This window comes from Moschus berezovskii, chromosome 5, assembly GCF_049115385.1.
Source record: "Moschus berezovskii isolate FMDL1 chromosome 5, NW_MosBer_1.0, whole genome shotgun sequence".
Classification (NCBI taxonomy): Eukaryota; Metazoa; Chordata; class Mammalia; order Artiodactyla; family Moschidae; genus Moschus; species Moschus berezovskii.
In genome coordinates, this window is record NC_142464.1 from 103,455,133 (window position 1) to 103,473,694 (window position 18,562).

An 18,562-nucleotide genomic window follows, 5' to 3' on the forward strand; every position below is an offset into this window, starting at 1 on the left:
CATCCAACCATCTCATCTCCTTCTCCTTCTGCCTCAATCTTTCCAAGCATAAGGGTCTTTCCCAAAGAGTTGGTTCTTTGTATTAGGTGGCAAAAGTATTGGAGCTTCAGCATCAGTCCTTCCAATGAATATTCAGGGTTGATTTCCTTTAGGATTGACTGGCTTGATCTCCATGCAGTCCAAGGGACTCTCAAGAGCCTTTTCCAGCACCACAGTGTGAAAGCATCAATTCTAAGGCACTCAGCCTTCTTTACAGTCCAATTCTCACACCCATACATGACTACTGGAAAAACCATAACTTTGACTATATGGGCCTTTGTCAGCAAAGTGATACTTCTGCTTTTTAATACGCTGCCTAGGTTTGTCACAGCTTTTCTTCCAAAGAGCAAGCGTCTTTTAATTTCATGGCTGCAGTCACTGCAGTAATTTTGGAGACCAAGAAACTGGGACATGGGCCCTATACTTAATAAGGTAGAAAGGTTTGTGTGATATGTGAATGGAATATATAAGTTAAAGAAAAGCTAGTGGATTATTGCTTCCCATTACTGAGTAGCTGCAAATAAAACAACAGAATCTTAAAATTGTAAAGATGCATTGTTTTCCCTTCTATCAGATGCACACAGAAGTAGTAAGATAAAGGTTATTAGGCACAGGCCAGTTAAAAAGCATTTTTGTATAAAATAATAATTTTAGAAAAGCCAAAATCGTAATTACAGAGAAGTCAGTTCCCAGAATAACAACAGTGAATCAAGCAGGACAGGCAGAGGCATATAATACAAAATGTTATTTTTGAAAAAAGGTGTATTTGCTGTCATGGAAGATGTGGGAGAATAGACCAGAAAGTCTATCATCATTCCCTTTTTCAATTTGTTTCAAACACTGTTAAAAGAGGCATGCAAAAGAAGTTATATAAAAACCAATTCTATAGTTCTTTTAGTTTTCTCGGTAAATATAGCTTGATACAATTAAGACATTAAGATAAACTATGAATATTATTAGTCCTTAACTTATTAGCTTATTAAGTTCAAATTCTTACACTACTAGGATTCCTTAAAGACAGGCAATGGCTGCCTGAGAAATATGTTAATTGTTGACATGACTTTCTGAAAACAAAACAGAATTTTATGACTTGGAACTTTAAAAAAAATCCTGTGATAGTCTGAGGATTTCAGTCTGAAGAAACATCACTGCAGAACATTTCAGGAAGGCTCTCTGAACCACAGCCACTCACAGAATAACTGTTATTATCATCTCTTCCTTAACCTCTTCCACCATGGAGCTCCTTAGCATGAAGAGAGTATAACATTTAGGAAAAGCCTCTGCTTTTATCAGTTACCTCTAACAAAGCTGGTATTTCAGTCATCCTAAATATATACATGGCACACTGACTGAAAAGTGACATTGTTAGAGATTATAAATAATTCAACAAATGATATCTATCTGATTAGTATTTCAAAACAATATTTTATCTCTTCCCACCCCCCTCCCCTCTTTATCTTCATACAGTGCAGCAGCATTTGAAATCTATGGTTTCTGGCATATCTGGGGTAAGGTTATACTAGGAATTTACCAGACCTGTCAGTCTCTAACTTTCTTCCATATTTCATTATATCATTCCAGTTATAATTAGTTGTCTGGTAAAATTAAGAACAGTCTATTTCAGTGAATGCTCATGTGAACATTTAACAACTTTTTGTTAGGATGACAGCTTAGCGACAGAAAGAATAGACCAGAAAGGGAGAGTCACTCAAGTAACCTTGGTTAACTCAATATTGCCAGCTCAATGGAAAATTCTAAGATTCTGCATTTTTTTCCCTTTTTGTTATTAATCATCCACATATTTCTTGTCAGGAGCATCAATTTGATGGCATTCCTGCCTTAACTAGCATGTTTTGGACTGACCTGTCTTCATTGCTACGGCTCCTTAGAAACTCTGCTGTTGACGAGCATTGATTCAGCTGAATGCTTTGACATTCAGCTTGTCAGTGAAAGCTATTTTAATCATTAAGATGCATCTCCCTTCCAAGGCTGCAAACTGTTGCTGTTCATACACAACATTCTATCACTTGATTACTGTGGAGAAGAAAAAGAGGCTGGATGGTTACTATCACTGCAGTTTAAAAGCGAAAATTTACAGAATAAGTAACTATGTGTAAAGCATTGTGCTAAGCAATTTTCAGGCATTGTCCACTTAATGTTCACTCTGGTGGAGTCCCATCACCTGAGTTTACATCCCTGTTTTCCACTTACTGTCTGAATGACAGGCACTTCTCATCTGTAAAATGGAGCATTGCATTTTGCATGTGTGTGTGTGTTCTAAGTCACTTCAGTCATGTCTGACTCTGTGTGACTCTATGGATTTTAGCCGGCCAGGCCTCGCTGTCTGTGGGATGGATTCTCCAGGCAAGAATGCTGGAGTGGGTTGCCATTTCCTCCTCCAGGGGATCTGCCCAACCCAGAGATCGAACCCGCGTCTCTTACGTCTCCTGCATTCGCAGGCAGGTTCTTTACAACTACTACTACCTGGGTACCTACTTTAGAGGGATTTTAGGAGGATTAAGTGAGACAATTCACAAGCAGTCCCTATAACAGTTCCTCTGACACAGTGTTCTCACAGTGTTATCAGTGACTTTTATTACGATTTTGTAGAGGAAGACATCCGGTGTCCTTCACCAGCTGCCCTATTCACCATCACTTCTAAATCTTCTCACTTTGTCTCCGTTGCCCAGACTCAAAAGAAGATAAGGGAAAATGAAAAGTTATTTCTTTCAGGACTTTCTTCTGTAGGTATTTTAACTCCAGTTCCACAGGGGGAATGGCACAATTGTGGCTGGATTAACCTTTTAATTTTTGTCTCTATTCTTTCTTTCCGCACAGAAGTCTTTTCCTATTCAGGCAGCTAAGTGTATGTCCCTGCTGAATGGGACAAAGGTGAGGGACGGTAACTGCAGCTTTAGACATTTCGGGGGATTTCCATGGAGAGGGGTCAATTCTTTCAGGCTTTAACAAGAGGCATAAAGGCAGCAAGGGGCAGGGTCCCAGTTTCCCACGCCGAGGTCTGTGCAGAAGACACGTGTGTCATGTGACTAAGCAGAGAGCTCAGATAGCCTGGCAGGATTTTCTATGCCACGTTATGGAGAGGGAGGGGGCAGCAGAGATCCCAGGCTCCTAGCCAGGCATGGAAGCAGAACTTCTCAAAGTCCAGGACGCCACTGAGGTGGTTCCCACTGTTGCAGAAACTATGCTGTGTGGTTACCAGAACTCATTCCTTTTCCTCCCAGGCATAAAACTAAACCACACTATCTAATCTCCCCTGCAGGTAGTTAGAAAAATGAGACTGACTTTTAACACCTAGATAAACAATGGCAAGCCACTCCAGTACTCTTGCCTAGAAAACCCCATGGATGGAGGAGCCTGGTGGGCTGCAGTCCGTGGGGTCGCTAAGGGTCGCAGACGACTGAGCGACTTCACTTTCACTTTTCACTTTCACACATTGGAGAAGGAAATGGCAACCCACTCCAGTGTTCTTGCCTGGAGAATCCCAGGGATGGGGGAGCCTGGTGGGCTTCCGTCTATGGGGTCACACAGAGTCGGACACGACTGAAGTGACTTAGCAGCAGCAGCAGCAAACCTCTATGTGTACTATCTTCCCTTATTTGCAAGTTGAATGTATATGAACAGGTGGAGGACATACGATTCTAGAAAATGGTACTGTATCAGGGGCTTTTAGCCTGGGATCCATTAACTGAATTTTGGAGAACCATGAACTTGGATTTGGAACAACAACAAAAATCCTGGATTTTCACTAGCCTCCAACTGAAATTTAGCATTTCCTTCAATTATGAATATAGGCACTAAGGCACAGTAGTGTGTTACAATCCTTGTGACATCAATACAAATCACAGGTTTTCATATTACATTACAGCTGTCAGAGGTATCTCCAAATAGCATTTACACTCAATTTTCTTTTAAATACATAAATAACATAAGACCCTGATGTTGGGGAAGACGGACGGCAAAAGGAGAAGGGGATGGCAGAGGATGAGACTGTTAGATTGCATCACTCACTCAATGGACATGAATCTGAGCAAACTCTGGGAGACAGTGAAGGTCAGGGAAGCCTGGCGTGCTGCAGTCCATGGGGTGGTAAGGAGTCAGACATGACTTAGCGACTGAACAACAAAATAAGTTTATATTAAAATAATTTGATAACAGTATTAATAAAAATTGGTTTCCTTTGTAATCGCACAGATTTTCAAGCCTTTAAAAGGCAGTTTTCTGAGGTGTCCTTAGGCTTCACCAGATTCCTAAACAGGGCTAAGGAGCAGATAAGGGTCCTGAATGACTCCATGGAGAAGGGCCTTTCTTTTCCTCTCCCCTCCACATCCCTACACATCGCTGACGCATACTGGACCGTGATGTGAGAAAATGTGTGTTACTGTTTTCAGTTATTGAGATTCAGAGATTAATTTTTAGAACAACTAGTCTATGCACATTAATACCCTTGCTACCAAAGTGGCCCAAACATGGCAGAGAACACCTGAGACCTGAAGAGGCCTCTGACTGGAAAGGACCCAGAAGGGGCTCGTAAGGACCAAAGATGAGATGGAGCCGATGAAGATGTCGCAGCAGATTCCAACATGGAAGGACACTGACGCTAAGTACAGGGAACACCTCTCTCATCTTAGAAATAAAGTCCAATTACAATAATATAAAGAAACAGTTCAGTTATTCCTGAATTTGGACACTGAGATTTATAACTGCCACACAATAATTTTCATACAATTATTTATTATTTTCTCTTCCCCTGCTAAAGTGACAGTTATTTTTGTTTCTCATATCAGATATTAAGCAATCTCCAATTATCTGTGCTTACTTAAAATCTTACTCAGGTAGAGTATAACAACTGAAGACAAACTGATAAACACAAAGATAAGATGCTACATAATGTAAACATCAGCCTGTCCTAATCAGTGGTGTATACCAAGCTCCAAGTCTCATGCCAGCCACATACAAATTTTTATGAATGAGTAAATGAATCAAATGGCATTTACTTATATAAAGTGTGTCACTCATAACTGGACTTTGTTATGTGAAAGTTGCTGCCTTTTTCATATGTAAGGGTAGGGTGACTAGAAGTTAAACCTTCTAAATTGACCCTTCAAATTGTTAAGGTGTTACAACCTTCTTTAAGGGAAATTAAATAGTCTTTTAAAACTACTTTTCAGTGACTGGTTAATGGGTAGTATGAAGAACAATAATTGGTTTTGTTCTTTGACTTTTCATGTTGATTTTCATACATAATAGAGTGAAAAATAGCATAATAAACCCCCCAAGTACCCATTACCCAACTTCAACAATTATTACATGTTGTCATTCCTAGTTTTTCTATTTCCCCCTCCCTGATCTTTTTTTTTTTTTTTTTGTCATTTTGCTGGAGTATTTTGAAGTAAATCCAAGATCTCATATTATTTCAACTCTAATTACTTCAATATATATCCTTAGAAAAGACCCTGATGCTGGGAAAGATTGAAGGCAGGAGGATAAGGGGGCAACAAAGGGTGAGGTGGTTGGATGGCATCACCGACTCAGCGGATGTGAGTTTGAGTAAGATCCGGGAGTTGGTGATGGACAGGGAAACCTGGAGTGCTGCAGTTCATGAGGTAGCAAAAAGTCAGACACGACTGAGTGACTGATCTGAACTGGTATCTCTAACAGATGAGGGCTTTTTAAAACAATACTACAATACCAGTTAGCTCACTTAACAAAATTATTAACAGTTCCTTAATAGGATACAATCTATGTTCAAGTTCTGCCTAGTTGTGTCAAAATGTCTTGTATTTAGTTTGTTTAAACCAAACAACCTCCATAACAGTTGTATATGGTTAGTATATCTCTACAACTTGTTTTAATAGATAAATTCCTCCTCTCTTTTTTAAACATGACATTCATTTGTTGAAGAAACCAGATCATTTGTTCTGTAGAAATTTTCTCATTCTCAATTTGGCTGATTGTAATTTAACATGTCCCTATGGTTTTTTTTTTTTTCTTAATAAAAATGTTAGATCCAGGGTCTTCTTTGGAGTCAAGATACGTTTTATACAGACACACAATATTTTCTTTGGGCAAGAATATTTCATAGCTGTCACTGTGCACTTCCTATTGCATTAGGAGGCACATAATATTTTTCCCCTTTATAGTGATGCCCCGATTCCTGGGTTGAGAAGATCCTCTGAAGGAGGGGATGGCAACCCACTCCAGTATTCTCGCCAAGAGAATCCACATGGACAAAAGACCCTGGTGGACAGCCCATGGGGTTGCAAAGAGTCGAACACCACTGAGCAACTAAGCACAGCACAGCACATAGTGATGCTACCACTGACTTGACCAGTGACTTCAAGTGTTGCTAGCTTTATCCATCATTGCAAACTGTCTCAACTTTCACCGAATGGCATCAGTCATTGATGACAACTGCCTGATCTATTGTTTCAAGCGTTTCAAAATGGCAGCTTTATAATTCTAGCATTCTTTCTGCTTTTATTAGCTGTCATTCTCTAAAGATGAAATTTCTTTCATAAACTATGTGGATATTCTGAAATATAATTCATATCTAAAAGGCAGGATAAATGTTGTTTCTTTTACTGAATTTAATCTACCTTCAGCATGTAATCCTATCAACTTCCCATAATGAGCAATGAGTTTCCCCTAACCCACTCTACACTCCTCCCCAAGGTCAATACGGTGTTTTCACAGTGAAATCCATTACGGCTAGAATGAGATGGGATCTGGCGACCTAAGTATGGTGCAGGAATTCAGGGGAGATAGGAACTGGGTCAAGGAAGTGAGAACACTTACGTTAAGCAGGCTCTAGGAGATGGAGTCTGAGTCTTCTGAACTGTCCTGGGCATCGGGGCTTTCCGTGGATTCGCTGGGTTCCTTGCTGTCACTCCCGCTACCATCAGTGGCCGGGTTCTTCTCCTCTTGACAAGCCACTTCGGAACCAGGAAGTGTGCTGCCCTGGGTCTCTTGGTTCTCCCTGAAGCCCAGCACCACATACCCGCCCTTCTTCAGCTGCAAATGCCTCCTCAGCTCATCTGCCATCTGCGACAGATCCCGCTTCATAGCATAAGCATCTTCTCCATCTGCATAGTATCTGGGTTCCACCTCACTAATCTGAAAGTTAAGAGTGTTAGAATAGAGGTGCAAGGCTGCCCGGTTACTCTTCCTGACGTGCAGGGACACGTACTTGGCGCTAAAGTTCTCAATCATGGCCCGGGAGGCCTGGTCCATCAGCTTCTGGGCCAGGCCCAGGCGTCGGTGGGAACGCTTCACAGCCAGTGAGGTTATGTGTCCATGGGGGACATCATCTGGGTCTTCCTCCATTTTGGCCAGGACGTAGCCCACAATCTTCCCGTCCTCGTCCTCAGCGATGTAAGAGAGCTGGGGCCAGGAAAGGCCATGGTAGAAATAGTATTTCATCTGGTAGTTCTCGGGAAGGCAAAGGAGGTTGCAATGTTGCATGTTCATCAGGTCGTCTGGGCGAGCATTGCGGATGTTCATGATGGCGGCAAGCAGCGAGCCGGATCTGGCGGTGGAGGCTGTGAGAAACGCTACCGCTGCCAAGCCCTGTTTGCCTCGGTGGGGTTTAAGTCCACGGGCCGGAAGCTGCCGGACTAGATGGTGCGGAGACTGGGTGGCAGGAAGGCGGGACGACCAGCAGGCGGAAGGGGCGGCACTAAGGTGTGGCTTCCGGAAGTGCGCACCTAGTCCTAGCCAATGAGGTGTCCCACTTCACTGAGCGCGTGCGCACGCATGGCTTAGGGGGTGGAGCGGTGGAGTTCCTGATGACCCCAATGATTTTAATACAATGTTTAATGTTTGGTCTGTTGTTGATGTTATCCTCATATTTGTTCCAGCTGTAACTTTTAAATTTGTATATATCTGCATTAATGTTCACAAACTGGATAAGCCCATGTAACCAGAATTTAGAGCAAGAACTAGAACATTTTGCAATTGCAAGCATCCCAGGACACTTTGACATCCAGCCTTTTCCATTTCTCCCTGTCCCATGTCCCAAGTGTAACTATGACCTAGATTACTAACAGTCTTTATATACATGAACCCACAGTGCAAACACTCTTTTTTTTGTCTCCCCCCCACCCCCATCCCCACGAGGTTCCCTTGTGGCTCAGCTGGTAATCTGTCTGCAATGCGGGAGACCTCCGTTCGATCCCTGGGTTGGGCAGCTCCCCTGGAGAAGGGAAAGGCTACCTGCTTAAGTGTTCTGGCCTAGAGAATTCCATGGACTGTATAGCCCATGGACTCTCAAAGAGTAGGACACGACTGAGCGTTTTTCACTTCACTTTTTTCCCCACTCAATACTTGTTTCAGCTACCTAGTTGTGTATCAACCCACTCCAGTACTCTTGCCTGGAAAATCACATGGACAGAGGAGCCTGGTAGGCTGCAGGGTTGTGAAGAGTCGGACTGAGCGACTTCACTTTCACATTTCACTTTCATGCATTGGAGAAGGAAATGGCAACCCATTCCAGTGTTCTTGCCTGGAGAATCCCAGGGACGGTGGAGCCTGGTGGGCTGCCGTCTATGGGGTCGGACAGAGTCTGACACAACTGAAGCGATTTAGCAGCAGCAGCGGTAGTTGTAGTTGTGTACAGTTGGGAGTTCCCTATACTATTTACTGTTTTATCTTCCATTGCTCCAAAATACCACAGTTCATTCACCCGTTGGACTGTTGCTGGCCATTTGCATTATTTTTAATTTGGGAATGGTATGACTAGTGTAACAAAATGTTTTGGAGCATGTTCTTTGTTGACACGTGCACATTTACCTAGGATTATAATCACTGGGTCAGAACAGACTGTGATGTTCAACTATTATATAAATACTGCCAAGCCTTTCCAAAATGGTTGCTATACATTTTCATCAACGTTTGGTATTTCCCCATCTTTTTCATTTTAGCCATGGCATAGTGGGGTGGGGTCTGGAGTGGAGTGGAGGGGTGGTTGGGTGGAGGGTGGTGGGAGGGTGGTAGTATCATATTGTGTTTTCATTTTGCATTTATCTAATGAAGTTGAGCACCTTTTTTACATGCTTATTAGTCATTATATAAATTTTTTTGTGAAGTGGTTGTTCAAGTCTTTTTTTCATTTTTCTATTGGGTTGTGTGTATTTTTCTCAATGTTAAAGAGTTTTTTAAAAATATATATTCTGAATATAAATCTTTTGTCAGAGATATTTATAATGAATAGCATCCTCCCCTATCGGTTGATATTTCATTCTCTTGTTATTTCTGACATCAAGTAGGAACTTTAACACAGTCTAATTTTCCACTTTTTAAATTTCATAGTTATTGCTTTCCATGCCCTTTTTAAGAAACTTTGTTAACTCCAAGGTCACAGAGATATTCTTCTGTGTTTTCTCCTGAAAGCTTTATTGTTTCACATTTTAGGTTTAGATAGGCAATCTATTTGTGTATGTTGTGAGGAAGAAGTTCAGCTAAAAATTTTATACCACCTTGATGTAGCAAGATTTGGGGGTATTTCTTTAATAGTGCAAAGAAGTCACATTTTATTTGTACCACTTGCATGTAACATGACTATAAGCCTTAGAATTATCTATGTACCTTATACAATCTTCCTTTCCCATTTCCTGGCATATCATTACCTGGACACTCAAACATCAGAATGTTGTTTGATTAGGTAGTCTCTTTTCTTATAGGTCATGGTTATACTCTAACTTATCTGGAAAATGTGTGCAGCATTCTTTTCAATAAGGATTCATACTCATTTACTAGTTAAAGTAATCTAGAGCCATGTGGTTTGTGTAACATAGCTTGAATAGATACTATTTTTGTTTTAATTTAATAATTAGTTGTGTTTTATTGATAATTTTTTAAGATTTATTATAATATTTTAGGTTCTTGATGTTTTAAGTGACTCTATCCATTGAAAAATTACTTCCTGATATTATTTCTGTTCAGAAATTTCTCTTTTATGTTATACCTCACTCTGTGAACAGGGCTATGTGTTTTCAGATGATATATCTCTAAAAGCATAATGCAGGGAGTCATATAATTCTTCTACAATAGGTTCTTCCTAAAAAACATGGACTACCAGAATTTGAGTTCCTTGTGTTCCTCTGTAGGAACATTGTATCTTTACTGGACTTGCTAAAGTATCAGTTCAGTTCAGTTCAGTCATCAGTCCTGTCCTACTCTTTGCGAGCCCACGATTCACAGCATGCCAGGCCTCCCTGTCCATCACCAACTCCCGGAGTTCACTCAAACTCACCTCCATCGAGTCGGTGATGCCATCCAGCCATTTCATACTCTGTTGTCCCCATAGGCTTGAAAAATGGGGCAGGTGTGACAAAAGAGACTACACCACGCCTGAGGCCAGGGCCAGCGGCGGAGAGGAGCTACCCCACTTCCAATAGGCGCTGGCTGCGCGGACGCAGGAGGGCTGAGAGGAGATACTCCGCATTCAAGGTCAGGAGGGGCGGCCTTGAGGAGATACCCCTCAGCCAAGGTAAGGTGCAACAGCTGCTCTTTCTTGGAGCAGCTGTGAAGAGATATCCCACGCCCAAGGTAAGAGAAACCCAAAAAAGACGGTAGGTATTCCGAGGGGGCATCAGAGGACAGTTCAGTTCAGCTCAGTCACTCAGTCGTGTCCGACTCTCCGTGACCCCAAGAATCACAGCAGGCCAGGCCTCCCTGTCCATCACCAACTCCCGGAGTTCACACAAACTCATATCCATAGAGTCGGTGATGCCATCCAGCCATCTCATTCTCTGTCATCCCCTTCTCCTCCTGCCCCCCAACCTTTCCCAGCATCAGAGTATTTTCCAGTGAGTCAACTCGTCGCATGAGGTGGCCAAAGTATTGGAGTTTCAGCTTTAGCATAAGTCCTTCCTATGAACACCCAGGATCGGTCTCCTTTAGAATGGACTGGTTGGATCTCCTTGCAGTCCAAGGGACTCTCAAGAGTCTTCTCCAGCACCACAGTTCAAAAGCATCAATTCTTCGGCGATCAGTTTACTTCACAGTCCAACTCTCACATCCATAAATGACCACTGGCAAAACCATAGCCTTGACTAGACACACCTTGGTTGGCAAAGTAACGTCTCTGCTTTTTAATATACTATCAAGTTTGGTCATAACTTTCCTTCCAAAGAGTAAGCGTCTTTTAATTTCATGGCTGCAATCAGCATCTGCAGTGATTTTGGAGCCCAAAAAAATAAAGTCTGACACTGTTTCCACTGTTTTTCCATCTATTTCCCATGAAGTGATGGGACCAGATGCCATGATCTTTGTTTTCTGAATGTTGAGCTTCAAGCCAACCTTTTCACTCTCCTCTTTCACTTTCATCGAGCTGCTTTTGAGTTCCTCTTCACTTTCTGCCATAAGGGTGGTGTCATCTGTATATCTGAGGTTATTGATATTTCTCCCAGCAATCTTGATTCCAGCTTGTGCTTCTTCCAGCCCAGCGTTCCTCATAATGTACTCTGCATATAAGTTAAATAAGCAGGGTGACAATATACAGCCTTGACGTACTCCTTTTTCTATTTGGAACCAGTCTGTTGTTTCATGTCCAGTTCTGACTGTTGCTTCCTGACCTGCATACAGGTTTCTCAAGAGGCAGGTCAGCTGGTCTGGTATGCCCAACTCTTTCAGAATGTTCCACAGTTTATTGTGATCGACACAGTCAAAGGCTTTGGCATAGTCAATGAAGCAGAAATAGATGTTTTTCTGGAACACTCTTGCTTTCTCCATGATCCAGCGGATGTTGGCAATTTGATCTCTGGTGCCTCTGCCTTTTCTAAAACCTGCTTGAACATCTGGAAGTTCACGGTTCACGTATTGCTGAAGCCTGGCTTGGAGAATTTTGAGCATGACTTTACGAGCGTGTGAGATGAGTGCAATTGTGCAGTAGTTTGAGCATTCTTTGGCATCGCCTTTCTTTGGGATTGAAATGAAGACTGACCTTTTCCAGTCCTGTGGCCACTGCTGAGTTTTCCAAATTTGCTGTCATATTGAGTGCAGCACTTTCACAGCATCATCTTTCAAGATTTGAAATAGCTCAACTGGAATTCCATCACCTCCACTAGCTTTGTTCGTAGTGATGCTTTCTAAGGCCCACTTGACTTCACATTCCAAGATGTCTGGCTCTAGGTCAGTGATCACGTTATCATGACTATCTTGGTCGTGAAGATCTTTTTTGTAAGTTCTTCTGTGTATTCTTGCCACCTCTTCTTAATATCTTCTGCTTCGGTTAGGTCCATACCATTTCTGTCCTTTATCGAGCCCATCTTTGCATGAAATGTTCCCTTGGAATCTCTAATTTCCTTGAAGAGTTCTCTTGTTTTTCCTGTTCTGTTGTTTTCCTCTATTTCTTTGCATTGATCACTGAGGAATGCTTTCTTATCTCTTATCTCTCCTTGCTATTCTTTGGAACTCTGCATTCAAATGCTTGTATCTTTCCTTTTCTCCTTTGCTTTTGCTGGGCAGGAATCCTTTAGAAGAAATGGAGTAGCCATCATGGTCAACAAAAGAGTCCGAAATGCAGTACTTGGATTCAATCTTAAAAACGACAAAATGATTTCTGTTAGTTTCCAAGGCAAACCTTTCAATATCAAAGTAATCCAGGCCTATGCTCCAACCAGTAACGCTGAAGAAGCCGAAGTTGAACGGTTCTATCAAGACCTACAAGACCTTTTAGAACCTTTTAGAACACCCCAAAAAGATGCCCTTTTCATTATAGGGGACTGGAATGCAAAAGTAGGAAGTCAAGAAACACCTGGAGTAACAGGCAAATTTGGCCTTGGAGCACGGAATGAAGCAGGGCCAAGGCTAATAGAGTTTTGCCAAGAGAACGCACTGGTCATAACAAACACCCTCTTCTAACAACACAAGAGAAGACTCTCCACATGGACATCACCAGATGGTCAACACTGAAATCAGATTGATTATATTCTTTGCAGCCAAAGATGGAGAAGCTGTATATAGTTAGCAAAAACAAGACCAGGAGCTGACTGTGGCTCAGATCATGAATTCCTTATTGCCAAATTCTGACTTAAATTGAAGAAAGTAGGGAAAACCACTAGACCATTCAGATATGACCTAAATCAAATCCCTTATGATTATACAGTGGAAGTGAGAAATAGATTTAAGGGACTAGATCTGATAGAGTGCCTGATGAACTCTGGACGGAGGTTCATGACATTGTACAGGAGACAGGGACCAAGACTATCCCCATGGAAAAGAAATGCAAAAAAGCAAAATGGCTATCTGAGGAAGCCTTACAAATAGTTGTGAAAAGAAGAGAAGTGAAAAACAAAGGAGAAAAGGAAAGATATAAGCATTTGAATGCAAGGTTCCAATGAATAGCAAGGAGAGATAAGAAAGCATTCCTCAGTGATCAATGCAAAAAATAGAGGAAAACAACAGAATGGGAAAAACAAGAGAACTCTTCAAGGAAATTAGAGATTCCAAGGGAACATTTCATGCAAAGATGGGCTCGATAAAGGACAGAAATGGTATGGACCTAACCGAAGCAGAAGATATTAAGAAGAGGTGGCAAGAATACACAGAAGAACTTACAAAAAAGATCTTCACGACCAAGATAGTCATGATAACGTGATCACTGACCTAGAGCCAGACATCTTGGAATGTGAAGTCAAGTGGGCCTTAGAAAGCATCACTACGAACAAAGCTAGTGGAGGTGATGGAATTCCAGTTGAGCTATTTCAAATCTTGAAAGATGATGCTGTGAAAGTGCTGCACTCAATATGACAGCAAATTTGGAAAACTCAGCAGTGGCCACAGGACTGGAAAAGGTCAGTCTTCATTTCAATCCCAAAGAAAGGCGATGCCAAAGAATGCTCAAACTACTGCACAATTGCACTCATCTCACACGCTCGTAAAGTCATGCTCAAAATTCTCCAAGCCAGGCTTCAGCAATACGTGAACCGTGAACTTCCAGATGTTCAAGCAGGTTTTAGAAAAGGCAGAGGCACCAGAGATCAAATTGCCAACATCCGCTGGATCATGGAGAAAGCAAGAGTGTTCCAGAAAAACATCTATTTCTGCTTCATTGACTATGCCAAAGCCTTTGACTGTGTCGATCACAATAAACTGTGGAACATTCTGAAAGAGTTGGGCATACCAGACCAGCTGACCTGCCTCTTGAGAAACCTGTATGCAGGTCAGGAAGCAACAGTCAGAACTGGACATGAAACAACAGACTGGTTCCAAATAGGAAAAGGAGTACATCAAGGCTGTATATTGTCACCCTGCTTATTTAACTTATATGCAGAGTACATCATGAAGAACGCTGGGCTGGAAGAAGCACAAGCTGGAATCAAGATTGCTGGGAGAAATATCAATAACCTCAGATATGCAGATGACACTACCCTTATGGCAGAAAGTGAAGAGGAACTCAAAGCCTCTCGATGAAAGTGAAAGAGGAGAATGAAAAGGTTGGCTTGAAGCTCAACATTCAGAAAACAAAGATCATGGCATCTGGTCCCATCACTTCATGGGAAATAGATGGAAAAACAGTGGAAACAGTGTCAGACTTTATTTTTTTGGGCTCCAAAATCACTGCAGATGCTGATTGCAGCCATGAAATTAAAAGACGCTTATTCCTTGAAAAGAAAGTTATGACCAACCTTGATAGTATATTAAAAAGCAGAGACATTACTTTGCCAACCAAGGTCCATCTAGTCAAGGCTATGGTTTTTCCCGTGGTCATGTATGGATGTGAGAGTTGGACTGTGAAGAAAGCTGATCGCCGAAGAATTGATGCTTTTGAACTGTGGTGCTGGTGAAGACTCTTGAGAGTCCCTTGGACTGCAAGGATTTCCAACCAGTCCATTCTAAAGGAGATCAATCCTGGGTGTTCATTGGAAGGACTTATGCTAAAGCTGAAACTCCAATACTTTGGCCACCTCATGCGACGAGTTGACTCACTGGTAAAGACTCTGTTGCTGGGAAAGGTTGGGGGCGTGAGGAGAAGGGGACGACGGAGAATGAGATGGCTGGATGGCATCACCGACTCTGTGGACATGAGTTTGTGTGAACTCCGGGAGTTGGTGATGGACAGGGAGGCCTGGCTTGCTGTGATTCAATGGGTCGCGGAGAGTCGGACACGACTGAGCGACTGAACTGAACTGAAGAAGAACTCAAAACTCACATATCAATTATGTATCTATCGCTTGTGTTGCCATTACTTTTGTTTAGGGCTTCCTTGCTGGCTCAGTGGTAAAGTATCTGCCTGCCAATGCAGGAGATGATGGTTCGATCCCTGAATCAGAAGATCCCCGGGTCAGAAGATCCCCTGTAGAAGGAAATGGCAACCGACTCCAGTATTCTTGCTTGAGAAATCCCATGCGCAGAGGAGCATTTTGGATTGTGGTCCATGGGGTCGCAAAGACTCAGACACGACTTAGCAACTGAGCACACGTGTACATACTTTTGTTTACCTTTTTCATTTCATAGGCCATGAAAGCAAGAAGAAGAAGGTCTTTGGGCCTGTAGAAATGTGAGCAGAAGAGGCACCCTCAGTTCAGTTCAGTCAGTTCAGTCGCTCAGTCGTGTCCGACTCTCCGCGACCCCATGAATCACAGCACGCCAGGCCTCCCTGTCCATCACCAACTCCCGGAGTACACTCAAACTCATGTCCACAGAGTCGGTGATGCCATCCAGCCATCTCATTCTCCGTCGTCCCCTTCTCCTCCCGCCCCCAACCTTTCCCAGCATCAGAGTCTTTTCCAGTGAGTCAACTCGTCGCATGAGGTGGCCAAAGTATTGCAGTTTCAGCTTTAGCATCAGTCCCTCCAATGAACACCCAGGATTGATCTCCTTTAGAATGGACTGGTTGGATCTCCTTGCAGTATAAGGGACTCTCAAGAGTCTTCTCCAACACCACAGTTCAAAAGCATCGATTCTTTGGCGATCAGCTTTCTTCACAGTCCAACTCTCACATCCATACATGACCACGGGAAAAACCATTGCCTTGACTAGACGGACCTTGGTTGGCAAAGTAATGTCTCTGCTTTTTAATATACTATCAAGGTTGGTCATAACTTTCCTTCCAAGGAGCAAGAGGCACCCTATGAGTCAGTAAATTTTGTTTGTTTTTTGTTTAATCTTGAATCTGAGAGGTAACAACACAAAGTTTTCAGAGGCAACTAGTTGGATCCAGAAAAGTGGCAGTTGCTTTGGCTGTAGTGGGAGCCAAAGCATTTCCCTGTGTAAGTCATTTAGGGAACAAATCCCTTTATGGCAGCAATATGATAATGTATAGTAGTAGTAGTCATGCTCAGTTGTGTTCGGCTCTTTGGGACGCCATGGACTGTAGCCTGCCAGGTTCTTCTGCCCATGGGATTTCCCAGGCAAGATTAGGGGAGTGAGTTGCCATTTCCGCTTCCTCCAGAGGATCTTCCAGACCCAGGGATCAAAACTGTATCTCCTGCATCTCTTGCATTGGCAGGCAGATTCTTTACCACTCGCGCCACTTGGGAAGCCATGATAATGTATAACAGATCACAAACGAACAAATAAATGTTTTTATACTTACTGAGGTGATGAACTCTTGTTTCCTTCATTGTCCATAACCATAAATAAGACCAAAAATGATAAATTCAGTCATGTGGGTAAGCAAGAATAGACAATATGGAAGAATTTCTACTTTCCCCTATTGCTACATATTTTAAACCCACCTTTCTCTGGCCATTGACAGGGCATATCTACCTAAAGTATGAGGTCAATATATTGGGGATAAAAAGCTTTTGCAGTTAATAATAGGTTTGAACAATGGGCAGGTGCTGTAAGACAGTCATGAAACTCCACTTGTATCGAAGTGGTAACAAACAGGTTGAGTTTAATATGAGCCCAGCCTTCTCTATTTGCAGAGAAGAATAAAATTGCATATTTTGAAGACACATTAGAATATGTCTTTAGGAATGCTGTGACCATGTGGGGAGTAGCTAAGTCAAAGAGATCTAGGTAGAACTGACTCATACTAATGAGTGGGCCATTCTTTGTCTTCATGAAGCTGTGTTCATACCTAAAATAGTTTCTTTTTCCTCACAACAAAAAATATATAGACTCACATTACCAAGAAGACAGTTCTAGGTTTCTCTACAAGATTTGTTTAAATCAGAAAAAAAAAAATTTGGCTTCTTGTGACGAAGATCATGGCTCTGGGATGTTCATTTAAACAGGATGCAATAGAAGATTTGGGCTTCCGAGGTGGCGCAGTGGTAAAGAATCCACCTGCCAATGCAGGAGATGCAAGAGATGTGGGTTCAATCCCTGGGTTGGGAAGATCCTCTGGAGGAGGAAATGGCAACTCACTCCAGTATTCTTCCCTGAGAAATCCCATGGACAGAGGAGCCTGGCAGACTACAGTCCATGGGGTCGCAAAGAGTTGGACATGACCGAACACTCACATACACACAAATAGAAGCTTTGAATAGAAGCATATTTGATATGCTACGTAAGCAATAGCTAGCTATATCTAAGAGGGTAGACATTTGTGAAATTCAAGTGAGTCTTGGGACACTGAAATTAGTTTTTATCCTAAAAGATGACCTCACTCCTATTTGTATAAATATGTCCTGTCCTAAGTAATGAATCTGAGACAGGTATCATCATGTATTTTTAGAGGCTTTGTAACATACGGTCTACAAAAGTAGTAAGATTTCAGTGAAGGAGTAGCTAACAGGTCATAAGCATTTTGAATAAGGGCAGAGTTTCCAGTATATAAAATGTTATCCAAATCCTTTTCCGAATGTGGAAGATCAAACAAAACCTTTCAACATCATCTCAAGGAATTTGGGTCAGTGTGAATTGCAGGTCTATATGGTTCTACAAATTAGAACAAAGTTCCACGGCTATAAAATATTCAGTACTATGTAGGAAGCAGGACAGGATAGCAAGGGGACAGGGTTGGGAATGATGGAAAAAGAAGGTAATATAGCATGCAGTGCTTGAAGATCTTTAACATTAAGATTATTTCTATTAGGTTTCTTGCAATGCCAAGTGGATAGAAAAGTTAGGGATTCTTTTTAGGTATTTTCTTAAAGTAAGCAGATGATTCAGCACTGTAATTGATTTGGACTGTGATATGTAAGCAATGCTTATAATGATCGATGTGTACACAGGCAAGAAGCCGGGGAAGACTTCAGACAAACATAGAATTTGCTTTGATTTTTTCTTATCTTTTCCGATTTGGCTCAAATATCCTCTCTTTTATTGATTCCTATCCTCCTGGGAAAATGAACTGCTTTTTTATTTGTGTGCTCCTTTCAATCTTATCTATGTTTTATGTGTATCATTTAGTTTTAGTTTCTGTCTTCTTTGTTTCTTGAGGATATGACCCTATCTTATGGAAATAGTTTTCTAGGAACTAGCAAATTATCTGCCACATAGTAGGTCTTGAGTGGATGCTTATATAATGAATATGTAATTAGAGGTATAAATATATTAAGACAGGCTAAGTAAATCTTTTCTTTGTGCAGTCTAAATAAATTGTATGACT

The 18,562-nt window shown here is 41.8% G+C and overlaps 1 protein-coding gene across 1 annotated transcript; it reads right to left on the bottom strand.

Annotated features, from left to right (window-relative positions):
• Positions 1-6,867: 6,867 nt before the first annotated feature.
• Positions 6,868-7,560, bottom strand: NAA11 (N-alpha-acetyltransferase 11, NatA catalytic subunit). The gene has a single exon (XM_055435200.2). It carries the CDS (start codon positions 7,558-7,560, stop codon positions 6,868-6,870), a length of 693 nt encoding a protein of 230 aa, XP_055291175.2.
• Positions 7,561-18,562: the final 11,002 nt, after the last annotated feature.